This window comes from Electrophorus electricus, chromosome 17 (genome assembly GCF_041902795.1).
Source record: "Electrophorus electricus isolate QZ-2024a chromosome 17, ASM4190279v1, whole genome shotgun sequence".
Lineage (NCBI taxonomy): Eukaryota > Metazoa > Chordata > Actinopteri > Gymnotiformes > Gymnotidae > Electrophorus > Electrophorus electricus.
The window spans coordinates 7134652-7162080 of record NC_137513.1 but is presented as its reverse complement, the minus strand read 5'-3'; the positions used below and the strand labels follow the sequence as shown (position 1 = coordinate 7162080).

General features: G+C 39.3%; 2 protein-coding genes across 8 annotated transcripts; both read right to left on the bottom strand.

Annotated features, from left to right (window-relative positions):
* On the bottom strand, positions 1–18195 carry rffl (ring finger and FYVE-like domain containing E3 ubiquitin protein ligase). Of its 4 annotated transcripts, none has more exons than XM_035534257.2 (9): positions 17951–18195; positions 16046–16140; positions 13297–13346; positions 12011–12204; positions 11246–11626; positions 9930–9998; positions 7081–7291; positions 6832–6855; positions 1–6314 (listed from the first exon to the last, which is right to left on the bottom strand). In XM_035534257.2, exons 4-9 carry the CDS (start codon positions 12194–12196, stop codon positions 6133–6135), a joined length of 1053 nt encoding a protein of 350 aa, XP_035390150.1. In that variant the 5' UTR covers positions 12197–12204; positions 13297–13346; positions 16046–16140; positions 17951–18195; the 3' UTR covers positions 1–6132. The 4 variants fall into 4 exon arrangements, with proteins under 4 accessions (XP_035390150.1, XP_035390149.1, XP_026861642.2 ...); XM_035534256.2 differs by having other exon boundaries at positions 16046–16124; XM_027005841.3 differs by lacking the exon at positions 16046–16140.
* A 543-nt stretch (positions 18196–18738) lies between these two features.
* Positions 18739–27217, bottom strand: eif4h (eukaryotic translation initiation factor 4h). 4 transcript variants are annotated; one of them, XM_027005831.3, is made up of 8 exons: positions 27069–27176; positions 23766–23956; positions 23592–23656; positions 23384–23474; positions 22326–22397; positions 21669–21818; positions 20980–21095; positions 18739–19840 (listed from the first exon to the last, which is right to left on the bottom strand). In XM_027005831.3, exons 1-8 carry the CDS (start codon positions 27131–27133, stop codon positions 19835–19837), a joined length of 756 nt encoding a protein of 251 aa, XP_026861632.1. In that variant the 5' UTR covers positions 27134–27176; the 3' UTR covers positions 18739–19834. The 4 variants fall into 4 exon arrangements, with proteins under 4 accessions (XP_026861632.1, XP_026861635.1, XP_026861634.1 ...); XM_027005834.3 differs by lacking the exon at positions 22326–22397 and having other exon boundaries at positions 23766–23953; positions 27069–27217; XM_027005833.3 differs by lacking the exon at positions 22326–22397.
* Between the last annotated feature and the right edge of the window lie 212 nt (positions 27218–27429).

Here is a 27429-nt window from a genome sequence, read left to right as displayed (position 1 = left end):
TTCTCTAATGGAGATGTTATTTTTTATTGAAAGAGCATAAATACAGAAATTATACTCCACATACATTCAGTACATTTTCCTCCAGTCCCCCTTCTTCAAACTTGAAACTCAAGACATAACACCCTTCCTTCAAGAAAGCCAAACCACCCGCCCCCCAATCAACACGGTGAGAGTCTTCATCATAAAATATACAGCTGTAATTACAAATAGGTCTAGTACTTGGACAGTCTTAAAGTACAAATACACAAGGTTAAACATATATACTATGCATACACATATACATTAAAAAAAAAAATCAAACCAGATTTGTAGGTATACCAGAACATTGCCAACCCTGTGAGTTAACTGAAAGAAGGAGGTCAGGGGGAAGCATAACAAAAAACAAATAAATAAATAGATGTAAAAATTTGATGTACAAGTGAGACTAAAGGAGACAATATTAATTTCATGTTAATCAGTTTGAGGAAATTTCACTCATTTGTCCCATAGTTTGCAACATTAAAGCCTACTTTTTTCATTTTTAATTTTATTAAGGACACATCACTTTGCTGTAGTTATTCACAGGAATAATAATTAACGTTTCAGTCATCATAGTGTGGCAAAGACCAAGGGCCAGCATAAGGAAACCAAGTATGGACTAGCAACCAGGTATAGGTGAATACAGAACTTGATTTAAACAGAAAATTAAAATACTATGAAAGTCCAAAACCACAACCTCCAGTGTTTATGCTGAAGCCAGGTTGTGTCTCACCCTTTCTAGGCTGTTTTTAAACAGTTTTTGTTTTAAAAGCCTTTACAACTTTGCTAAATCAGGTACATGTCTCCCTGATGAAGAAGGAAAGCACATTATGGATTGAAAAGGGAAACAAAAGATAGATTACATTTCATATTATTGGCAATGGTAGAAAACAACATTTAGAAGTGGACTTTTACATCTGGTTAGGGATTAATTCAAATTTGTATGGAAATCTTTATATAAACGGTAGCTCACTGCCATTACTTTCTACTAGATTGCTCTGGAGTATTGTTTTGAAGCAGTGGTCAAAAACAATTTGGATCACTTTCACTGGACACTCAAGTGCAAATGATGATTCAGAAAGTATTAAACACATCCAAACAGAACATATTCACACAATGTCCAGTTCTCCTGGTAGGATCACTGGACATGCTGCAGTGCCCCTTGTGGCTGAGTGGGTTAACTGCCTTTTAAACGATCTAAAGCAGACCACTTGGTGGAATGGTGCTACAGGGTTCAGTTTAAGTGCTATTTTGGTCTACAAAATAGCAAATAGCAATCAGCAAACAATTTAAAGACCTGTATACTGATAATGTTTTTGAATCATTGTATGCCATGGTTTCTGTTTCCCATGCACATACAACATTATTCTTCCACATGATAAAGGGTGCCAAGATTATGCATTGCTGACAGTCTGTATTATGATTGAAGTACTGCTAGGTCTAAAACAAAAACAAGCCCCAAATCAAAAATGGACCTCTATTTTTGTTTCTCCCTTTGTACATCTCTGGTCACTGAAAACAAATGAACCAAGAAAATACATTTTTGATTACTTAAAATTCTTTTATAAATCAACCACATATTTGAGTGAGCAGTTATGTCAAAAGTGCATGAAAGGCAGAAAAGCACCAGCAGGTGTCCTGTCTTAACATGCAGACAGATGAGTTCACGTGACTACTTCTTGTCTTTAGAATCATAACTACTTTAAATCTTCATAGAACAAATACTGACATCTTGTAAAATAATCCCATGTTTCTTTTTTGTGGAATAAATCTGAAACTTTTTTATCCTGAGCTTTCATTGTAGCAGCAACATTTGGTTTAGTTGAGGGTACTGAAGGCATAAAATCATTTTTTTATCTGCCCAACAGCACAGTTTCCTCTTATAAAAGTAACATGCACTCAGAATTTCACTGTACCCCAGCAATGAGGCACATTACAAAAACAATTATAAGGCCCAGAGTTTATTGCAATATCACTCAAGAACACATGTCTCAGCTTTTCACAAGGACGGATCTTTGGCTGATCTTGGAAGCACGCAAGGCAGAAAATGATATGGAAATGATACAATGTTAATCAACTTTCATCCAGCAGAGGTCAATGTTGTCAAGGAATAATGCTCTGAAGTATTTTGTGCAGAGGATTCACATATTCAGGTTAGCATTACTTTTCAAATATCCCCTAATGTCCCTCTTGTTATCCATCAGTTAAGTTCACAGTGAAAATAAGTTAAAGTAAATGTAATGGCATAGTGCACTGCTACTCACCACAAAAGACTGAATTGTCTCTGAATAGCAAAAATGAACAGCTTCCTTTATAAGAGAACTATGAAACTAAATTGTAACTAAAGTATTAAACTGAAACTAAATAGGAAACCAAGCCATATGAAAAGTAAATATAGTTAAAACATCTAATTACCTATAATAAATCCACACATTTGTAACTCCTTTACTCCACAGAAAAAAAAGTCAACATATCCTATACACACAGACAGCTTATCTTTTTTTTTTTTTTTTTTGGATAAGAGAGGGGAAGAAAATAGACTTTGCAAACAAGAATTTTACTATCCATCAAGTGACCATTGTTTCACAAGGGGCAAAAAGAATGTTCACTGATCTTTGACCTGGAGAGGTCTTCATGACCACACCGCCCCCAAACAAAAAACACCAAACCAAAACAAATAAAAGCCACTGCAAATAAAATACACTGCTCACCTGCCAACACCGGAAGGTCTGATCTCCATACTACATCATCCTCTTAGTGCTACTGACCTAGTCTTCCTTTGTATAGTCACCTCTTAATCATGGCTACCACTTAAGCCCCATTTTTGATTCATCATAGTGCATCCATTTTATTTACACTATCTTGCCCTTGAATGTGATCAACGTCGGAACCCTGGTCTTGAGCTAATCAAACTGGATACTGTATTAGCGCTTTGTGCTGGATGATTGCGATGTGGGTTGCTGCTTGGAATAAATGTTTGGTTTCCTTGGATACCTTTAGATGCAAGCATGGTGTGTAGTTTGTTTGTGTATTTGCTTTTCCATTTGCTTACTTGCGAAGCTGAAACACTGATTTTGCCCATTATCCAAAATTTGCTCCAGGAGTCCTCAATAACATGTAACTTGATAGCAAGTACTCTACAGAAACACTGTTAATACTTTGGTTATTTACATTTTTGATACAGTCAATATATGTTGACATGCTCTGATACAGTTAATATATACTGACAACCTTAGAAACAATGAAAGTTTCCTATACTTATCCAGTGATTGGTGCTGTGTTCCCACTGAACAATCGGTTGTATGTACGCATCTTCCTACTACATCGCTGAACTCAGGAACTGGTAAAACTAGTTCTACTTTCAGCTTTTATATACCATGGCTTGTTTTAAAAAGGGAAGGGGGGGAGAGACAACAGGTCAAATGAGAATTGACAAAATCCAAGGAATATATTTTAATATAAAATCATCACATAAGAACACAAAAGAAAACTCAATTATTTGATCATCTAGATTTTTAAAACACCCATTCAAAAGATTGCCAATACAAGTTACATCAGAGCTGGTTAACAAAATGCAACACTTGTACCAAATCACACATTTACAAAATGAAAGCATATTCTCCCTATTAAAAGTAAACCCAAGCACAATCTGACATTTCTTAAACTAAAGCTGATGCTGAAATGTCTTCCTACCAAACCCAGACTCTTTCTGAACTATTTCACAGTTCCAAAAAAGTAAAACATGATTGAATATAAACTGTAACTTATTCTTGTTTAATCAATCAATATGATCAGCACTGGCTACAGTACCTGAGAACTGTACATATCCACATCTTAAGTTGCAGCCCTCCTCCAAATAGGAGCAGGCTGGACAATTGATTCTTTTGAGAGTATGGTCCCAAAGAAAGCAGCTGACCAGTTTAAGTCAGCCTTTAGGGACCCAAGTAAGGTCGTCAGGATTAGGAGTTTTATGTAAAAGGTTTAAAAAACCTATATAAAACCCATGTAAAACTCGATCAATTACACATTTAAAAGCAACCCATTCTCACCTTTGCTTTCAAAATCATGCAACATCTGAACTGATTTAAAAGGTGCCATTTCTGAAGTATAAGCAGTTGCAGTCTTTGACATGAAGGTATATTATTGCTCAAATAAGTCATGGATTCACCTACAACTTTATTAGAAACTAGGTGTACAATGCCAAGAAGGTATATTTAGTCTACAGCCCTGTTACCAGCCATTATTTTTTTAACTGTAATCAGTGGTCAAAGCCATGTAACAGCCTCAATAAACATTGAAACTAGTAACTGCTCACTCAACCATGCCACTACAATTTCAGTGTCACTGTTGTGATTGATCAATCACCCAAATAATATTTGGTCAGCAGTTCTCCTGCGGTCAGAAACTGACCAGTGGCGAACAAGATATAGAGTGGCTGACAAACTGCACATGCCATTAGACAAGTTACAGTTACAGTCTACACTTATAAAATATGTGTACAAGCTCCACCCCAATGCTTCAAGCATGCATAGTGCAGAACCTTGTCTATCAGGATCCACTGATCTGGGAACAACCTGAAGGCACTGACAAGTATTAGCAATCAGCAGGTCATCATGTGAACCTTAGTCAGCCAGTGTCATCTTGTTTTGGCACATTCATCTGGACTTCCTTAATTCTAAGCCCTAGAATTATATAGCCCTAGTATAGCCCTAAAGTGGTGTGAACACATCTTCAAACAAGGGCAGAGATAAGAGGTGGTAAATATGTTTGTGAAGTCATGTAAAGCTTGGTGGGCCTTTGGCTACACCTAGGCTATGAACCAAAACCTTAAATGTCACTCGCTCTGTCAAGCTAAGGTCCACAAATCGCACAGCACTGACACAGGAGTTAAGGAAAACTTAGTCATTCTAATGTTGATCTCAAGTACCAATTCAAAAGGCACCAGTTAGGTATAGCAGCTGATCAGATGGATACTTGAAAACAAACACTATCGACGTCAGTCATAACTTTGAGAAAAGGCGCAGTTTTGATTTATTCTGTAGATAACTCCCAAGACTCGGCTTACATAATGGTTCAGTGTAAAGACAGTCCTGACTCTTATAACAAGTGCTCAGTGATGCTTACTGCTCCATAACAATGATATTTTTGTCCCACTTGGCGGGTGGGGGGAAAACCACTTCTTGTGGCTGAGGTAAAAAAGAAAAAAAGGCCAAGTTGTCTCCTCTCCTTTGATAAAGAAGCAAGAATTCCTATAGAAATCTATGCCATGATGGACAGCATGTGTGACGTCCTCTGAGGGGGTGTTTCTCTCACGTTTATTCATTTTCCTTAATTTCATTGTGCTTTTCTAGTAAATATGTTATAAGCTCTACTTGCACTGGGAAAGGAGCTCATCTTAGTTTGAATCAAGTACTCTAACGGATACAGCAAAAGGCATCTCATTTTGCCCTTTGGTCACTACTAATCATAAATAAATAAAAGGCAAAAAGATCCACAATTTGGACCGGAAAGATTTGTGAGGATTTCGGCTCCATCTTTTTCAGACACAGCAGTACACATAGCAGTAGCATAAAGCAGCAATGGTGACATGTAAACACCAGTCAAACAAACTACACTCCCGTGGGCCTTTGTATTCAGATCTACATAACCAGTGTATCGGCTTGCATGAACCTTTTCCAGAGATGACTTCTGAGATTGTTGAGGCTACAATGGAGCTGGCAGTGATCCTGTTAGAGCAGTTGTTAGAAAATTTGCATTCCCTGCAGGTGACACTAGATGCCAAAACTGGACATTCCTATCAACACCCACCTGCCCCCTCCACAATGGGCAACAGTTTAAAGCAACTCACTGTAAAAGGTCCTTTAAAAAACAAAGCCCACTCTCCAAAACAATTCTATACTGTCAAAAATCCAAAAAAGATGATGTTACTACTAATATATCCTGCTGCCATTATTAAACTGATCCAGACTACTGCTGGGAAGCAGACCACCTCTGCTTAAGACAAAGCAGGAGGCCATGTTATTGGGGAAACACCCAGCCTTCTAATGTAAGTGTTTATATGAACGTGAAACTCCCACTTGACTCAGCTAGACCCCCAGTCCACTAGCTGTGGGTTCAGGATCGGAACACGTGCACGGCCCGGACAACGTACTGTCTGCAGATGGGGCACTCGCTCATGCGCTTGCCGCACTTCGTGCATGTGACCATGTGGCCGCATTCCAGTAGCACGCAGTCAATGGGCGAGTCCATGCAGATCTTACACAGGTTCTCCTCCATGGTCTGCCCAGTTGTGGTGTCTGCAGGAATGATGAGGGAGAGGTGTCAGCTATGCTGTTTACAGTCACCACATGAATATGTAATAGATTATTACACATTACTATACATCACTAATCCGACAGCCCTTTTTAGGAATTGATCCATAGCTTGTTTATACTACACATTTCACATCCAAAACTGCATCACCACAAATGTATCATACATTTGCCAATGCTAAATAATTACAGGTTCAAAAACACGGCATTAAAAATGTCTGTGGTGCAATTTTATAATGAATATAATGAAGAAGTGCGATTTACTAGTACCAATGAAACTTTTTTCTTGTATTTCATGATAACATGAATACTATGGAAGAGATTTTCTTCTCGTTCTACAAATGACTCACCAACTAAAAAGTCAAGTAGAAGACCAATCTTTTCACATGAAAGCTCATTAACTTATCCTTTGATCAACTGTGCATCTTCATTTAACTATTAATTCATAACACAAAGACTACAAGTTGTTCAAATAAATCTTTAGTCTCTGCTATGAACGTACCTGTTCCATCATTTGCATTAGAAACTGCAAAAGAAGAAAAAAATTATAAGAGTGAGCAATAACCAGAAATGACCTAAAATCTCCAGGCAACTGTTGTTAATGCTTAGTGCTTGAAGGAATTATGCAAGATTTTTACACTTACATTGTCTTTAGCAAATGTAGTAAGACCATCATAAGTCAGGTGAACAAATTTATCATTTCATTTCTTATTTGTAGCTCCTCTAGCAGCACGCCTCATACATGCCTCACCTAGGTGCTGCAGGTCCTTCTGGTCATGGTAGAGGCGTGTGACTCGCTCCATCAGCTCCCATTTTTCACAGCAGCCCGTGTAGTTGACAAAGTTCCTTGCCAGGATCTCCTTTAGCTGGCGTACGCTGAGACCGTCAATGTCCTCGACTGATCCCAGGTCGGTGAGCGAGGCTCGTCGGCCGGGTGGCAGCACCTCTTCTGAGTCAGAGGACTGAGAGAATGAGAAAGGGAGAGAGGAACATATGCAATCAATGTCTTCTGCTGCCAGCACCAAGTGGTGGCATCTGACCTACCCTGAGAATGCATGCATTTGAAATTAAATGAGAGAACATCTGATAGAAAGCTCTTCGTAGAGAAAGGGGAACAAAGACATTAGCTCTCAAAAGGGGTCAACCTGGTAATGAGGTTTCCTTTTGGGACAGTGTTAGAGTTATCAGTATCTAGTGCACAACTTCCTTCAATTTAAAACCAAAACCACAACACAATTGCAAAATGCTGCCTCCGGTTAGTCAGTGTAGGCAAGTTAGACACACTTCCTTTCTCTCTCTAAAACTGACTCAGTGAACCCCACCTGAAACTCTCCTGCTTACAAATGCATAAACAACAATAACAACAACAACAACTGAGCTCTTCCTTTGTTCTCCATTGCCACCCAGAAGGGAACAATGTTACCTTCATTCATTAATCTAATCTTATGGGATAATAGTGATAAACTCTCAAAGTGCTTATCGGTGGTTTTATCAGCTTTAAGGCTTGCTCAATTAGGCCAAGCCTGGCAGAGTAAATGAACTGTGACAGTATAGATAACACTGCAAAGTTTTTGGTGCATAACTACCAAATGGATTAAAAAGAGAACTTTATATTATAAAGTAAGAGAGTTTTTATAAGAGAGTTTATATTTCTATTTGTGGCCAAAGTTTGAGTCAGTGGAGAGAGGTGATGGGGGTGGTTGACAGCGAGTCCTGCTAAGCCAGAGCGAACAAAAAGGCATACATGTTTTCAGTATAAAACTATTTTTGAAAAGCCATTTTTGTTTAAGCCATCTTTACTTTTGAATTCAAAAGCTTTGGAACATTTATATTGTGGAGTGCGGTTTCAAATGTTAGCAGGAATGTTTAATTACATACCTACTTCCTTTCAACAGTATGTAGTAAATGCCAGGTTGCCACATCTCTGTTGTCATTTGTTAGAAACACACTCCCTTCTCCATATGCTAAATGACTGTGTCCCTCAAAATTAAAGCCAAGTCACCACAATAAGCTGTATAGACCAGCTTGGAGGACTTGCATGCTGTCACGAGCTGAGAGGTTTACCTGGACAACACAGTGCTAACCGGCTAATTCCATATTCATGAGAAAACCATCATCAATGTGAAATGTGCTATACTCAGTAAACACCACTTTTAGTCAGCCACAAGCTGCTTTTGTACCTTGCTGACATCTGTTCTCAACTAGATATTCAGCAGCTGCTGATAATACATGATGTATTGTGAGGTTCTGGGCTATCAAAACTACCCATTGCCAGTCCATACAAGAGAGACAGGGAGGAGAAGCAGCAGCTAAGCAGAAAAAAAAACAGTGAGAAAGTACATTATGCAGTGTGCTGTATGCAGTGACATTAGTGTGGTCTGGCATGGCAACCTTAGTATCACGCGTTATAAAACATGAGGGCCTCTTTCACGTTATGGTTAATGAGGTTCTGAGTCATCTCTCACTACAACATTCCATGTCAACTTTTCAGACTAAAAGATAGCAATCAAAAGGTATTGCAGTGACCACAGCTGATGTGTGGGTGTGTCAGCATGCATTTGGTAATCGAAATGTATGTATTTTTAAAAATACAATAAGGGCAATAAGACCAGCTGCCAAAAATAAGATGAAAGGTCAAAGCATATGGCCAGGTCAGTGTTACAGCCTGAATTTGAAAAATGTGCACATTGGCCCACAGAACAGAATGAATTCAGTGACATCAGTCTCATTAATAATCAAGGTCAAAGTCTTCCTTCACCGAGCTCAGTGGCAGGCGCAGTCACTACCAGATTAAAATCGGTTCTCACGATTTGCATACATGCACAGACAGATCCTCATGTTCAAGGGAGCTTCTCAGACAAAGTGCAAAATTCCCCTCAAAAACCACCAGATACTGCAGCTCAGGACAATCAGAATAAACACATCTACTATGGATTCTGTAAAACAGTGAGCTAGTTTAAGCAAAAGAGCTTTTTTCAGCACAGAAAAGGAACTGCATGACACACAATAAAGCAGTGATAAGGGTACCCTAAAGGTTCCATGTTCATCTTCACAAACATATGGGTGATATGCTTGTATTTAAAATGCCATGAATGTATATTCAGCAAATAAAATGAGACCTTACAAAACTATAGCAATCTAAAACTATTAAAATCAGTGTAATACTAAATGTTTAACTTGCATATGTGCAAAACATTCTGAGGATCATTTCTTCTTAAATTTCATGAAGATGTGACAAAAAGAGAACGAACATTTTAAAGACGGATTCTAGCGAGACATGTGGCTAAACTATTTAAGCGAATTCTCTCGATGTTCTCCTGTTCGTGAAAACTTATTTGTATTAGCAAGCATGTGAAGATAACCATCATGTAGCAATGGTATGACTTTGAGAGCAATGCAAGCTATGGTAACAATGTCTGAACAAAAACAAAATCTCAAGGATAGAGATTTAAACAGTCGGTTAAAGTTGAGGATTAAAGGCTGCCTAAATGAATTTAAGAGGGACCAAAATTGAAAACTGGTTTATTTTTGCAAAGATAACAGCAGCAAAGCATGAATCAGACTCATCCCAAAGGCCAGGAAGGCTACTGGGAAGGCTACCTGGGATTCCTGCTCCCCCTGGAGCTCTGCGTCATCAGTGTCACCTGGGGCCTCTGTCACTGACATGCTCTATAGGGTCGAAGAGTCACACAGCCAGCGTGAGTCATGCAGCCACACTCCTTATCCAACTCGCATCATCATCATCATCATCATCATCATTTGACTACTGACAAACAATCTGCATTAATACCAGATTCAAAAAAAAGCCCCATTCTGGGGGAGAACAGCATGAAACAAGAGCATGCATTCAAACAAGAGTTAACACTTGATTTAATCACTTCAAGCCATACAGGTAACATGCTTAGATTTTTACTGCAGTGTTTGACACATATTGTTCTTCACATGTCAGAACGTTATGAAGGAAACTCTTCAATAATACTGAAAAAGGACAGAATGCCATCTTTAGCACCTAGGTGTGTGTTCAAAATAGAATTTCTCTTTTCCAAATGCATACCTTGATTTTCATGGCAGTCACTTTATTTTTGTAACACCAGGACAAAAGTAAAAACTACACACATTTTTCAGAAGAAGCATCAGTTTTGCCACCCACTGATCTTGTCACAACCTTCCTTTGAAATACTCTGCCAAGCAGTGCCAAGCATATTTTTTGGAATCATTTTGTGCTTTTTTGTTCATGGGTTTTAGCACATTTCCATCCCCCGCAATGAATGAGAAGCAACAGTCATTAATTTGGCAGATGTTCTCTTGTCAATTTCTTGTTAATAAACAGGCAGGACATTCCTGCTCCCCGCTGAACTTATTGTAATGCTGCTATCTTCAGTCAGTAAAGCTAGCCGGTCACATAGCCAGGGTGAGTCATGCATGCCTCAAACAGGACACAACCCATGCCGTGTTTCACAGGTGGGGCAATATGCTCATAACACAGCAACTATGGAATATATTAATCTTTTTTTTTCAGTTTTTGCTTCTTGCCCTGAAATGTCTAATTCCTGGCTTGTGAACATGCACTCTGCACACTGGTAGAGCAACTTCTAGTCCCTCTCAGCAAGGCTGAGATGAAATTACTGCAAAAGAAATAACAAATAAAACAAACAAAACCTTTCAATACATCTGAGTGAAATCACTAAAATATACAATACAAATGTTCATAATAGCCTTCTACAAATCACTTGAATTCACAAGTCCATTTTGACTCATGTCGTCACCAGCATTTCAAAGCCATTTTCAATCAGCGTGAACACAACATAAGAGATTTTATTTCTAAATATCCTCATTCACCTTTTTAATACAAATTGTTTGAATACACATCAAAAGCTGCTTTAGCTCAAATTTATTAGCAAAACATTTGGCCTTACCTGCTCTGCTTCTGCTGTCTGTGTAGGCCCTTCTATGGTAATGCTGGGAGGTTGGACAGTGACTGGTGTTGGGGCCCTGGAGGCAGGCTGGTCTGATGGGGGTGTGTGCACGTGTGTCAGGGTTGGCATGGAAGTGTCAGAGATATGTGTCTGCTGGCCCAGAACAAGCTCCACGAGTTCCTCCTTCTCTCTGCACATCTGCGTGGGGACTTCATGCAAGTGCAAGTAGTCCCGCAAGTCCTTCACTTTCAGCTTCATTAGTTCTGCTCGTTCAAACATGGTGCCGTGGAAACGCTGGCAGGTGTGGCACAGTCGTGGGTGGGTCTCTAACTGGGTGCAGCAATGGCCACAAAAACTCTTCTTGCAGTCCATGCACATGTGCTGTAATGAGCAAAATGGTAGTCAGAACTGGATCTTCTACCCATACAAACCAAGTTTTAGACTAGTTCAATTCCAGTTTTTGTTTTTTGACAAAGAGAACTGACAAATTCTGTGCACTATCATAAAATGACATTTTTCTAGTATAAACCTTTCTGCAAATAAAGCCTGATTTTGTGACAAGTAACATGTGGCAAGTAGTACATTTGACAAAAGACGGTTTGGTCATATGATCATACATACAGGGTGTATGTATGCAGTCGGCAGTGTGCATGGGAACCATTGGCAAGTATGTGGATTTCTATCTTGTATAAAGTTTGTGACTTAAAAAAGGTGCTTTCTTTCAGCTTCCCTCACTAAACTGAGAGGCCGCTGACGTTTCCGTACCTTTCTGGCCAGTGCGTTGAAGGGACCTCCGCAAGCTTTGCATGTGTGCTCTGGGGCTGGGTGTGATGGGGAGCTACTGTAGGCAGAGTTGGTGTATGCCTGGTGGCGAGAATTTGGTCTAATCGTGCTGCTCTCCTCCACGGTGGACGGGTCCAGACAGAGCCAGTTACAACAACTGGCCAACATGCTCCACACTTGAGATAAAAAAAGGTAAATAAAAAAATATGGAAAGTAAAAGGTGGACAGGGTGTTAGGAATTATTTAATATTTTACATGAAAAAATACAAACACTGGTAGAAAAGAACTCCAAAATAAATTTCAAATAAATTCACTATTATGTTGCAATTTAGAAAACTGTCAATCAACTCACAATATACAAAACACAAAGCATAATTAAAATATAGCCAGCTTAATATAATTTACACTACATTCTAAAACATGTCACACAAAGAACACACTGTTTTCTAGAGGCCAGTTTGCTCAAATGTTTGCTGTGAGTGTTCAATACGTTTTTGCCACATCCCACTTTATCGCTGACACTGGTGCTGAAGCGAGTTGGGGCTTTAAATCTCATTTGGTAAGGAAGCAGTAAAGTACAAAAACATGTATGATGAAAAGAACCACAAACACCACTCAGTGCCCAACTGCATTATAAACCACAAAGGCTCGGCTCAGGTCTCCACAGAGGGTAACACGCTACTTAGTCTGAACTTAGCATTGGTTATGTTTGATAGCTAGCCATCTTCTTATTGGTTGGGCTAGAAGATGAAAATGCCACTCTATACTCTTATTGGGGAGTTCTAGGTCTTTAATGAAATCCAGCATACCTTCAACAATATTAACGCCCTGGACAACAATTAACTATCTGAGCTTGGGATTCACAGACTAGAAACTGCAGTTTGACAGTAGACTTGGCCTCTGTTGAGTTTGAAGCTGTCTGCACACCACTGGACAGTTTGCCACTAGGTCACTGAAGTAGGACTTCCATTATTTATTCAGAGACTGTGGGCATGATGAGATACAGGAGCCTTGGAACATCACTCCTACTAGGATAACACTATCATTCTGACACTGACACACACACACACACAGACACAACCAAAGCCTAGGAGTTGCAAGAATAGGTTCTGCAAGGTGGCCAAAAAAACATTTAGTCATGTGTTTAAGAGTTCCTTCAACAACTGTTCCCCCCAGAAGTAACATAACTGAAATACACATAGTTTATACATGAATAGAATTACAATATACAGTAAACATAGTTGGTGTCAGAAATGGTATTACCATACCTTTGGGCAGTTCAGCGTAAACTGGAGAATTGCTATAGGCTTCTCTGCAGCTGGAAAACAAAAAAACATCTACTTGTGATTTGATCATGTAACCAGTTGACATTCTGTCATTGCAGGTGTTGCATACTCCAATACATCAGCACAGAGGATGAAAGAACTTCAGTTGCTGATGGTTTATGTGGTGGGAAAAGTTTAACAATTGACCACTCCCCTCCAGATTGTAATGCTGTATTCATGTTCTAACTCTAATAATTTTTCTTGATGTCAGGCTGCTTAAGGTGGCAAAGGTCCTAAACGCCATGTTTTCTAATTTCCAGCTACAGAGATCATTATTTTGTAGACATCCCCGCAGCTAGCCAGAAAATGATAAAATGTGTGCCATTTAATTTAGATCTGTATCATTATGCTTAATAAAACTGTTTTTAAAAATATTTATCCAGGCCTAGATAATAGAATCTAAACAGTGCTTCAGAGATTTGTATGGGACTGCCTTCATATCAAGGTGCAACATGAGTATTAAGGGTATTGAGTAATTATGCTATTTTTCTATTGCACAAGAACCCAGAACATCAGGTTTCGTATACATCATATGGATGTAAACCAAACTCAGTACAGTGAAAATAAAATGTTTTTATTCCACAAAAAATGGAAAAGAACTATGATATAAAAAAGGAAATCATATCCATGGCTCATTTACTTCCAAGCAAAACAAGTACTGATAAACCAACAACACCACAGAAAGAAAATGTATAAACAACATACTGAGGCTTGAGATTATGAACTGAACTTGCTAGATCAAATTACTTACATAGCATCAAACATTATGGATACATTGGTTATGGTGTAAATGAACGTGAAATTGCAAGCAATGTGAAGTCAGCAGGGGAAAGCTCATGTGACTTGGGATTGGTCACTGATCACATGTAGGCAAAACCACAATAGTGTGCAAGAACACACTAAAGTATCAAATAACACAAAAGCAAAGTAACAGCAGAGCTAGCCAGACTCTCCATGGTTCTCTATTAATAGCCTACAGTGGTAACCTAAATCAATTACAAAGACACACACTGGCTTCCATAGCGACCAAAACCGATTCAGCCAGTATTCTGGTAACAGCTTCCAAAAAGGACAACAGGGCTAAGTTACAAAAATAAAGAAATCAACATAGTGTAGGGCTACCATGGAGTTTGTTCAAAATCCCTGCTAAAAGCCTCTGCACTTTAAATGCAATTTAGCTACCAGGATAAACTCTATTACTGAGGCGTGTATTTACAATAAGCTAAATATAAACGTGACAATAGTGGATTCAGAACCTTTGGATCTAAGTTTTACTGCAGGAAATCGTTGTGATGTCTGTTACAAAAAGCTTGATGGAAACAACTTGACAGACTTTCATGTACATATGGATAAACTACTATATCAAATGCTTTGATATTGACATAGACTCAATAACAAATTATTTACCTCTACTAATGCCTCTTGTTTTCTGCATAGATAGGAAAGCAATGTCAGGTTTTTCTTTAAATGTGTGATTACTACATAAAAGTACTTGGCGGGATCAAAAAGGAGCATAATCATATCCTCAAATTGCTTCTCTCAGTCACACTACCTCACTTCAGAAAATGCTGTGGCTGTCCAAGTCCAACAAGGGACTAACGTCATGCTCACAGTTACAGCTATACAAATGATACGCTACTGCCAATATTTTTTAATACAGTACCACCACCGTGGCCCAAGCTAACAAAAGCACAGCTTTTGGCAAGACAGCTTGTAAAGAATCAGGGCACTCTGACCGATATAATCACTGAGCAAAGACATGAAGATTATGAGTTTACAAAGTGCAACACAAATTCAGGTATTTGTCCAGACATGGACAGACTATATAGTACATATAAATTTTGATATATGGCCAATTTCAAGATGCACATTCACACTCCTCTGTAGGTTTGCATGAAATTACAGACCTACAGTCTGGAAACAGGCCTAAGAGGAACAAATGTGTCATATGGTTAAACTTCCTAACGTTTAATATAAAACATAAGCCATGTGTAAGCAGTACAAACCTGTGTTGTAAACTTCACAAACTAGAATTTACTGTGGTCTGTGGCAAAACACAAGTGCTTTTTTAATTGTAATTTACCACAAACCTACCTTTTAGAAAGTTAAAAAGTAGCTCCATCTCAGTCAGATATTAAACAATCTACACCAGCATGTCTTAACTCAGTACCCAAGGCACACCAGATAGGAGAAATGTAGACTGTTTCAGCTCCAAGTATACCTGTACAAGTATTGCTAATGGCTTCATTTAACTGTATTGGGAGTTGGGACAGAGCAGAAATGTGGACTGGAAGTTTGGTGTCGAGGACAGGGTTGAGAATCAATTATCTGCCAAAAAAGATTAGCATATTTCTGGAACATCTGATGCCCATGATTAAACTAGTGAAAACCTCAAACTGCTTCTGTGACGCACCCAGGTAGGTGCATGACTGTCATGCCACAAGAAAGGAAGAGCAGCAGAAATCCTACCACCCTTTCCTCCCCATTGGAACGTGACCAGGACTGCTGGTTGGCCACACATGGCACAATTTAAATAGTGCTACAGTGAATTACAACATTATTTCCCTTTTACTACAAAGCACACCACTGACATATTTACCTGCCAGAATTTGTGGAACTTTAATCAAAAGGACAACCTGACTGGCAGTAAAGTGACAAATGATGAGATCAAAAATCATTCCACTATCCTTACCTTATCTATAATCCAGCGATGAACTTGCAAAGAGTTAACTTCAGAGAAGTCCTCAGGTCAAGCCTATCAGTGGCATTTACTGTAGAGAATCAGTACTGTGACATGAGAAGTTGTGGAATGTAACACTTATCACCACAGGTAATCAGAAATTCCATCCATGGCAAACACTTCCAAAGCCCTATATAGAAACCCGAGAGCATACGCTATTTATCACCTCACCAACCTAACCCAATGAATAGGACAAAAGATCAGGAAATTGCGTCCTTATTTTGAATTGAATATGTCTACTTTGTGGAATGCTGATTGTCAAATTCCCAGCCCTTCTCAGTTGCCGTGGTTCATCGCCAAATTATAAAAACCACCCCAGTTTAACACTTTTCATCTCTGGCCGAATAGAGCAAAGTTTTATACTTGCGACAGGTTTCGAAAAAATATAAAGGATATTTTGGATTTCTTTTTGCATTTGTATCCAAAGGTTAACATTTTTCAAAATGAGCCTTAATAGAATATACATTAATTTGTTTTTCCGGTAATTTCGATGAACAAAATGTTTTTGGTACTTCGGCCATAAAGGGAGAGTCTAAAAATTGGACGTCTTTATTGGTCCCACTTAACACAATTAAAGATTGGGGGAAGTTGTATAAGGCTTTTAAAATCACTAGTGATTTCATAATTATAGACATATAGGTGTTTCACAATAGCCAATACAGGTCTACTACTGTAGGCTTTGAGAATGGTCTTTACCATGAGTAACTATTTCTGACATTATATTGAACAACCGTAAAACAGCAGCATTCAGGTAACAAATTTATGCAATTTTTGGGAAAATTGTGGGTTAGAACGGACAATTCTCTTCATCACACATAATCTTGTGTGTATATCTAATAGGTGTGACATATAATATTGATTAGGAAAAAGTAAATGTACAACCCCTCATTCTTGGACACCAGGGCGACAACAGGCTGTCAATTGTGCTCGGGGGGAATTTATAAAATACATTTAGTAAGGCACAATAACATTTCTACTAATTAGGCCCATGACACAATTCCAAAATCAAGACTCAGTGTCTCCATTACATAAATACCAAGTCAGAATTTTTAGATACTATAACTTAGAATCTAATAATAATTCCGTGAAACCTTTTTCATTACACTGAGTCACTAAAGGTCCATTTTTAAAATGTTTTAGAAACAGCCATCATTCAATTGCATTGAAAACGGGGCGTCTTCCTCCACTGCTTAAGCGCTAGTAAGTATCTATAGCCATGAAACTGTCAAGTGTTGATCTTTTGGGTCTTGGCGAAAATGATCAAAATGTATTTTTATTTCCACACCGATCGTGTTTTAAAGAAAGAAGACAGAGAATAACACTGGAAATTGCTAAACTTAAAGTTCGAGAAAGCAACATTTTATAGAGCTGAAACTTGTGGTAGACTTAAACGCGTTATACGATTGTGTAATTTCGGCCCTAAAACTACATTAAAAATAACGCTTTTCAGACGGTCCCTAATGACCGAAAGGAGCCGGTCATTTGCGTTTCAGTGTTACTCTTCCGTAAAATATAACGAAAAATTATTTGGCTGCAACCTTAGTGTTTTGAGTAAGTGGCTGCGGCTAGCTTTAATCGTTTCTGGACGTTCTACTCATGACAATACGTAGAGAAAATATCAAATTCCAAGCGAATGTAAAACGAACTTTACCGCGTTATGGACTGTAGTTCGGGCTAGCTAGCTAACATTAGTTGAAACCAAGAAACAGCCTGACAAAGAACTTGGCAAAAATCCAGTTTAAACTATGAAATGTAACCATGACATCATTGTTGTAACTTTAGAGTTTGAATGATTACAAGTTTCGTCCTTATGGCTTACCTCTCTATATACAAACAAAGAAGATGAAGTTAACTTACTAATTTGTCATGTCCGCAAAGAAAACGTCGCTCTCAACTTGTTGAGAGTTCAAAATACCTTCACCAATCGCAAATCACGAAGTCATATTCCAGTGTGCAAATATAAATAAAATTAAAAACTATAAGATAGATCTCAAAATGTTTTAGGTTAAGATCCTATTAATGAACTTGGAACACATTTTCAGTTCCACCCGTCCGGTTCCGTTCCACTCGCCATCGTTGGTACTTTGGCAAGGTACGTCTGCGCAACTTTTTCTAAACGTCAGCAGGTCGCGAACGCGCACGCTAACAGAAAAGGCAGGACGATGCACTACATAAACTGAGCTATAATGACCTCTAGCGGTTGCAGCATAGGGCTTTTTAAGTTGACCTCCCTATGCTGGTTCCCCGACATCCTCGGGGGTCTGGAGTTTTTGACACGGCTGTTTTGAATTTTGTGCTCAAATCTACTTTCTTAGCTGGTAAAATGAATTGGCTTACATTTTACACTAAATCTCGCAGAGAGGTAGGTCTTCATGTGATGCAGTTTGCCTGCTGTGAACAGCCTGCTGAAATCACAAGCAGTGTACTTACTGTATTCTCACTTTTGTGTACAATACCTGATACACTGGTATGTGTGAGTACAGCACCAGACCACCTATAAATTAACTAGCTCACTTCCCAGTGCAGCTTCATAGTAAATCACCCAGGTGTGTTTTTTTTTCCATGTGTTTTTATTAAAGACACAGGCCTCTCCCAGCTTCATCCTCCAAACCTTCCCCACATGGACACATTCATGTGAAACACTGTAAGATGAGATCTTTTATTGCCATAAACAGTGTAGGAAAACGAAAAGAATAAAAACAGCCAATCGTTCTATAGTACAGTAAGAAAAGGCTCTACTTCCATTTTATGTTCAGTAAAATAAAATGGTTGCAACACATGGATATCCAAAGAGAAATCTATACTTGATCTAATAGTAGACAAGACTAGTGCCTGATATCACCTTGATTGGAAATGTGCGGGTGATTTTTGTTCAATAAGCTTCCTATGTCAAAGCAGAACTACTGACCGTATATTCATAGTTAACTTTTTTTTTTTTTTCTTTTTTGATTAAACACATTACTATCAAGCTGTGGAAGTTGACAGTTGCCTGACTGAGACTGTAGTCGATATTCATATTCAGATCTAGCATGCTTTTATCTCACTCTTCAAAACGAACTGACTGCATCTCACATTATTGCAGAAAGCATCGCTTAACTGGATTAAACAGACTTGGTCAAAAGAAAACAATAGTAATAAAAAACAATCTTTCAAAATGGTTATGTCAGGATTATGTATAAAACAAATGAACATTCAGATCCTTTTGCCATTTAAATCATTTAATGTTTAAGACAGTGGGAAGTGAAGGCTGAAAAGGTTATTTCAAAAATAGAGCAGCAATTGAAGCAAAATATAAAAAGACACAGCGGTCTAGCACTTACTCCCGTGTGTCTAGAATTTCAAAATTTTTGCAACACAAAGATGCCTTGGGAAAGGGAGAGAAAGAGTACACACACTGATGTCCTTACCCAAAGGCAACAGAATCAAACCGGTGCCACTGTCTTCAGAGTCTGGCTTAGGTGTCGGAACTTCACATTAAGCGGAAAGACACGGTTAGGTGTAAGCCTGGGCCGTGCCTTTTTTTTTTTTCCCAAATGTGCCCCGAGTCCAGCTTCTCTTTAGCCAATCACACGAGGCCTTTTTTTTTTTGGGGGGGGGGGGGGGGGGCATGCAGAGGGGCACAGGCTTGGCGCCTCACACCCCTGGCTGCGTTTCTCTGAGAGATGTCTTTGAAAGATTTTAGGTGGACAAAGCCCGCAGATCCAGTCTAGCCTTCCGCAATAATGCAGCCACACAGCAATATCAATTCTTAGAGAACGGGAAAACAAAGAGAAGAACACAATGGTTAGACGAGGGCCTGTGTCAGAGGCTGAAATGTAACACTTAATATTCTGCACATGAACAAAGTGACCAAACAGCATACTCAGTCCCATGTAAATAGGAGATTGCAATAGACTAATAAATGGAGGTTTCTTTTCAATTACATGATGCATTTTACATTCACACAGCTCCAGAACTGAATGCTGCCTGTACAAGTTTACTACTGCTGGTCTGACATGCCAGTTTGTTGTGTGACCCAATCAGGGCCGGAACAGCAGTATGCATGTAATCCAGTGTGCATGTAAAATGGTTGGGTGTGCTCAAACAGGAGGGCTCTACAGAACCATATGAGGGCGGGTGTACAGACCACGCAAGGCGTGTGGCAACCTTAAATGTGGGAATCATCGTTGATCAGAAATGTGGGGGGTATGGAGATCTTCACTTACACTAAAATCTGTCTCTGGTGCAAAAATGAATATGTATTTAGTGAAAAAGCACAAGTTGAATGCACTTATCCTCCTGTATGCAAAGAGGTTGTACCAAAGTTAATTTACAAACCCGCATCGTTTCATCACACAGTAATGGGGTGTAAATTAGAGAAGTGTCTACATAACTATTACTAAGAAAAACAAACAAAACCCCAAAACTCTTAGAACAGTTTGGATTCCATTTAAGAGAGCAGCTCTATCAAATCCTTTTTCGTGTCACAAAGAATGTGAATGAGCCTTCCCCTGATGAAAACTACAGTACAGAGCAGGCACTATTTACAGGGAAGCAGAGGTGGACATAAAAATGATTCAGTTTGACATGCATTCACGAGCTGCTCATTTGTGTATGCGTTGTGTATGTGCAAGTGTGTTATGAAGGTGTTTTTTCCCTTTATAAATTTTTTTTTTTGCCTTCTCAAATAAATATATTCACTCAAATTGGATTCAGAAGGAGCGACTCCATTCATCTCTAACTAGTAGGAGTGATAACTGAGTCTTATCATATTCCCATTGTTGTTTTTTTTTGTTGTCTTGTCCAGGTCCCGCGTTCGCCCCTCCCCCCCACTCCCTCCCTCTGGCCGGCCATCTCAGCACACTGAGGAAGGCTGCAGTCTCTTAGTGTTTGTCTTTGGATATTACCTCCTCCCTGGGTTTGGCACCCCCAAAGATGGCTGAGTTGGGGTTGGCCACTTGGTTTAGGGGTTCGGAGACTGTGCGAGGCTTCAGCTGTAGCCTTGGTCTCTGTGCTCTTTCCTCTGAGGAGAAACGAGAGGAACAGTGGCTTGAGTACAGAATTCTCTAGAGCACTCAGCTTATCAAAAGCTCTCATTAATAGTACAAATTATGGCTGCTGTTGTAATTAGAAGTAGTAATAAGCACATTACCAGTAATATTTGTAAATCATGACGTTTGTATTATGCTGTGATCTCCAAAACAATATTCATACATTCAGCCTAATCATGACAAATGACTGGGAATTGAAAATAGTATGCAGCTCAGGAACCAGAATAACTGTGTACCAACCACAACTCCTTTATAATTTTCAGAACTTAAAAGCCCTATTGTTATTATATACAACAGTCCTCTTGGGAAAACTATCCAGTGCAATGGACACAAACCCTTTTAAACCTAGGTTCTGCACTGTTCAAAATACATATCCAGATCAGACATTTTATTCAAAAATGATTTTCATAAACTCCAATATATGACAAAAATACTAAAACAAGTCATTCAAAAATAAAGCTGACTACTTGAACATTGAGCTCACATGCATACTTTTATTAAAAGGTTTGAGTAAAGCTTAAGAAGAATGTATAAAGTTGTGACACCATCAGAGGGTTCTCTGAAGTCTGTCTGGCCTCCACGTGGAGGTCCATCCCTATAGCGACCCATTCCTCCACCACCTCCACCACCCCTTCTGTCACCGGGACGACTGCCTCCTCGACTCCTCCCACCCATGAAGTCATCATCCCTGTAACCTGATGTTGAGGAAAACAAACAAACAAAAACAAACATGTTAAAAATACATAAATGTTAATAACTTGCAAATGCACCTTTCCCCAGAATAGTTGTAAGTTGCACCAAAATACTGATCCATGGTAGGAGGCATTTAACTTCACAATACTCAAGATCAGGAAGGAACTGAGGCTCTTTGATCAGTATTTCAGACAACTCCTTATGGGGTTTCTTTCCACAGCAGCAGTTAGACTCCTGGAACAATAAAACTGATGGCAATGAGATGGAGTCCTTGTAAAATCATGAAGATGGTAAAAACCCAAATCTATGGGAAGGATAAAGGGGAGAAAAAAAAAAAACCCTCTAATGTTCATACATTAGATAATCCAAAGTCCTCGCCTCTCTGTGTGATTCATCAAGGGCCGAATGCCTTCGAAATCTATCTGCTAGTCTCTCTAGACCTGTGTCACGCGAGGGGGTGACTGTTTCCCCCAAACTCCTTTCTGGCTTTGTGGCCCCACCCATCGCACCTCCACCAGAGTGGTCGTAGTCGTCTCTGGAGTCGCGTCCCCCTCCTCTGGGCCCCCGCGAGCCACCACGGCCTGAAACGAACAGGGGGCTCGGTTTAAAACAGCCTGGCGAGGAGCGGGGCGACGGTGGAGAGAACACCACCACGCGGTACGGACGGACCATCCTGCCACACCCTGGTTAGTCGTGCCACTAAGGAGGCGAAACCAGCTTGACAGACAAAGATAGCCTTGGCAGAGTAGCTTGGTAGTTAGTGGGGACAAAAGCCCATGCGGTGCCATTTGCTTTAGGGGAAGGATATTTATTAAGAGGAAACACAGGGAAAGGAGAACAGTGGAGCCGTTGATGAGGAAAACGAAGTGATACCTACTCAAATCCAAGATATCTGCTCTAGTCTCAAAGCAGCTTAGCTGTGATTGTTTTAGAACAGTTTTCTACCAAATGTCTGGAAAAGGCCACCCAATAATGGGTACCTACAGGTAAATTAATTTAAATACTGAAGTAGATGAAGGATATAAATTATAGAGAATCCAATGTGTTTGCTGATTTAACTTTGTAATTAATACATCACAGCAATCTAAAATGTCCTGTGTTGAACCTACCTGATCCTGATGGGCTGAGATTGCACTTCCTCTAAGAAGACAATCTCAACTCAAATCTGAAGAAAACACCAGAGATCTAAGGGAGCATTTGGGGTGACTGGAGGATTTGTACACATTTCTACGATTTTTACGACTGAGCAGAATACAGGCATTATTCATCTCAGGAAGCACAACTGTTAAGCAGCTGCTTCCTTCTACCTTGTGCCCGTTTCAAGAGTGCCCTACTATCAGCAGCCTGCAATGAAATGTTGCTGCTGAGATGGGTACATATGACAGGTGCTCCCTGTAAAAACAGGCTCCAAAGAGCTTGGATTTGAGTAGACAGAATATGGTTGAAAGTGCTCGCTTCAGAGTTAAAAAAATTAAAATAAATGGCACAAATATGAACCAACAATATACAAACTGAATAAAAAATGTCAGAGATAAAGAGGACTTATTTATCTCCACGAGACTGCTACCTCTCTCGTCTTTTCGGAAGCCGAACCCACCACCTCGCTCTTGCCTCCGCCCTTCTGCAATGTCCACCCTCAATGATCGGTCCCCAAGAAGCTGTATAGAAGGACATCATGTCAAAAACGCCTCCTTGTCCCCACGGCAATACTGAACATTATTAAATCAGTGCAAAAATTAATATTAATATATAAAAATATGAAACAGGCTACTCACAGCTCCATCATACGTCAAAGCCTCTTTTAGAGATTCCAAATCATCGAATTCTACATAACAGAAGCCTGGACAAAAGAAAGGCAAATGCATTAAAGGCAGACTTATCTACATGAAATATGAATTAACAATTTAGTATTTAATACATCATAAGTTAGCTTTCCTTTTCCAACTCACCCTTGAACTTGTCTGTCTCTTTGTCTCTTACTAGTCGCACACTCCTAACACTGAGGTCTTTAAAAATGGCATCTATGTCTCCTTGGACTGTGTTGAAGGGCAGGTTCCCTACATACGCTGTGTAGGGGGGTTCTGTGGGCAACTCCTTCTGTCTGCGGGGTGCGCCTGCACCGCCTCCACCTCGGGGTCTTCTGTGCAAAACACAACTGATCAGAGCGCTTTCTTACACTATATCGAGCAATCTCAGAAGGGTGAAATTAAAGGCCAAGAAATCATTGCATACATTGTGGAGTTACCCTGTGTTTAAATCAAGACAGCAAAAACTTGGAGGACTGACATTTTGAGGTTAGAAAGACGGCCTACTAGTTCACAACTAAGTACTCTAGCAGCAGTAACCTAACATGCATAATTAAGCCATTGTAAGTTCTGTTCTGTTATGGATTCTATACACTTTGACCAAGAAGTGGAATGTTGCCAGTGCACTGCCAGCAAAGGATGACGGCAATAAAACTCACCTTATAACCCTGTGATTATTTGAATGCAGCACCTAGCAGTCAGAAATAAACAGTGCCCACCCGCAACTTCCTTAATCACACGCTACATTTAATTATATTTCATGATATGTGCAGACCATTTTCAACAATGCTTCAGATGGGCCACAAACTGCAGCTTGGACACACATGGCCTATTCCAACTCAGTCTAAAAGCAGTTTGATTTGTCCTGTGCATTGCACAGGTTGGAGCACATCTCCTTCTGGACCTCACCATGTTTATGTGGTTGCTCCCGTCAGTATGCAGAAAGCTTCCCACACAACATGCAATTCAGGAAGCACGTCAGGTATTCCAGCACAAACACAATTCTGGCAAGGTTTCTTTTCAACAGAAGAAAGAACCTAAGATGCTGGTACAAAACCAAACTGCTCACTGCAGTGTCAGTGAGGCTTTACCCGTGCCACTGTTCCATTCAAAACTGATGCCCTCTGTATACCTTTTATTTTACGTGTTGCTATTTTTAAGAAAAGGTGCTCTACTCACATCAGCCTAGCTGAATGACTTGGGAGCACAAAATTATCAAGTGTATGTACATATAATGTTTCTAATGATTTGCATCAAACAAGAGTTTATGTTCATACTCTTGACGATACTGTGCTCCTGTGTCATATATGACTTATTATATTATAAAGCATTTGATGATTAACATTCATACAGATCACCACCTTTTTATACATTTGTGATCATTTCTTTAGCATATGAACACATAAAATACAGGAAATCTGAAGATCGAATTTGTATTTAAAGATTTAAGATGATGTTTATAACCCCCTCATCACAGAGTAATGACTGCATCAGTTAAATAGTATTACTATTATGCTATTTAAGGACAATTAAATGTCAGAATTTATTTTCTACATTCACTGCATTCTAGTATATATTAATGCTAAAAGAATTTAAAAAGTTAATCAGCTTCATTTTTTTGACAGAACACCAAGTTTAAGTAATGCTCATGCAAAAACATGAGACAACAAACAAAAATGCTGCATGACAAAATCCAATTATTCTTCAGAAGCAATCAGACAGTAATCAGATGACAAATATTAGTACCCCAATGCTTCGTCAACATACTCATAATGAAACACTCTTAGTTTGCTAGTGTGAAGATTAACAGATCTACTGTTTATGTTAAACGCTTGAGGCAAACTGTTAAAAAGAAGCCTTTATAGTGATTTCGATGAATAACCAATTATGTATGCATGCTAGTACACAGAATGACTAAGGTACATTGGTGAATGCACAAAAGGATGGCTTGAATCACTTATTTTTGTGGTGTTCTGCAGTGCTTTTTTAAGTAATGATCTCATGTACTACTACCAAGAGAGCAACCAATTGCATTTAGACGTAGAAGACCTCTCCCACACTACATGACCCACAAATTTGTCTCTCAATTGTTTTAGAACACAAACCAGTGGAGATGTGAAATCACCTTTAAAAGAATGTAAAAAAAGAGTAAGCAGAGAATTAAAATGTACCTAAAATTGTAATTATTGTTCTGCACAGCTGGTGAAACTGGTAATATGTTGGCAAATCAAACAAGGAGATGTGGATGGGGTCCGACATAACAGAGATATTCTAATGGAGTCTTAGTAGATGCTTCTGTGGGGACACACAAAGAACTTACACGAATACAAACTGGCATCTGGCTCATTTCTACATATGACAAGTACATATTTATACAGTTGTCATTGCATGACAATTATCCTTTAAAAACATTTGGCATTATTACAGAACAGGTTCCGAGTCATCAGTTGTAAACTGATTAATATTTCGAATAACTGAAGCTTATTAAGATGGAATGAAGGATAACAACATGATAGAGAGAATGTTTCCACAAATATTAAGACAATACCAACTCTCAAATATCAGTAGATAGACTGGTATGCGTTTAATCACATCACAACAAATCGGTGATCCAGTAAGCATCTGCTAAGTCATAAAACTTGATCAAAATGGTTAGAAAGCTACGTTTTCTAGTCTGATCTTTAATGAATCCTATCCAAATCACGTCTTCAAAAGTGCATAATTTATGGAACTGTGTACTTTGTGGAATAGGAAAATGCAAACTATTCCGTCAGTATGAAGACTTAAATTCAGCGACGACGCAAGCAACACGGGGCCGAGTTATGGCCCACTGCATCCACCACGCAGACCTGGTTCAATTCTCACTGGAAGCTAGCGACAATTAGCCAAAACGTTAGCTAGCTAGTTAATATCTATCATAAATCTAGACAGACAGAAACGTGTCCAAAGTCAATGGCTTTGCAAGCAACGGGATCAGAAAACACATTCAGAATGCACACGTCTGAAATAGCAGGCATTAGCTAAAGTGATTACTTTAATATTGAAACAGGCAAGCACAACTTGCACTCCATGTGGACCGTTTTTTCCACCGTGGCTACCCGGCGCCAACTGCCCTGTTGGCAGCAACCACACCACTAATCCGAATTCAACATATTTTATGTCCAGGCACCATTAGGTCGCCATAAAGAAAAGTGCGTCGTAGAAGGCAATCTAAAGATCCCCACGCACATCTGGATAAACTGGAAGTCCCCGCGCTTGCGTTGTTGTAATAACCGGCTTCCCATTCATCATACTGGGAGAGTGTAGCTACCGACACCGTTTGTGTCGACTGGGCCTATGCTTGTTTTAACTTGCACAACCTCTCACAAGCCTTGGAGCCTCGGTCGTCCTTTATGAAAACACATGCAAAAGCATAAATTCTCGTTCTTTCGTGAAGTATTTGCTTACCCTCTTCCGCCGCCAAAACTGCCATAAGCCCGATCCCGGTCATCGTAGGTATCGTAATCCGCCATTGCCGTGTTTGCTGTCCAAAGAAAGCAGTCTGCTAGATAAGGACCTTCAATATACTGCCGTGAGTTTTAGGTGTCGGAATATGCCTGCAAATAATTGTACATAACTGCATTAGTGAATAAATGTCATATCAACACCCCAAGCAAAACCAAAATAATTAAGAGTACATTTTAAAGTTTATTTAAAAATTTCCCTGAGAAATGCTGCATAAAGGGGAATTTGTATCACATTTCATTTAGGCAAAACCCAGGGAACATTATTAAAGGTCGTTAGCAAATGCAAATACCGGCTAGCACAA

What these genes read in the sequence shown, in the direction of transcription:
- rffl (XM_027005841.3), bottom strand. An exon ending in TCAACGCACTGGCCAGAAAG is followed by an intron (nt 11,627 to 12,010) that starts GTACGGAAACGT and finishes TGCTCATTACAG; the next exon opens with CACATGTGCATGGACTGCAA. An exon ending in AGGGGGAGCAGGAATCCCAG is followed by an intron (nt 7,292 to 9,929) that starts GTAGCCTTCCCA and finishes TCATTCTCTCAG; the next exon opens with TCCTCTGACTCAGAAGAGGT.
- eif4h (XM_081700397.1), bottom strand. Translation starts at nt 27,133, where the DNA reads ATGGCGGATTACGATACCTACGATGACCGGGATCGGGCTTATGGCAGT. An exon ending in AGTTTTGGCGGCGGAAGAGG is followed by an intron (nt 23,954 to 27,068) that starts GTAAGCAAATAC and finishes TTTGCACAGAAG; the next exon opens with ACCCCGAGGTGGAGGCGGTG. An exon ending in AGAGACAGACAAGTTCAAGG is followed by an intron (nt 23,657 to 23,765) that starts GTGAGTTGGAAA and finishes TCTTTTGTCCAG; the next exon opens with GCTTCTGTTATGTAGAATTC.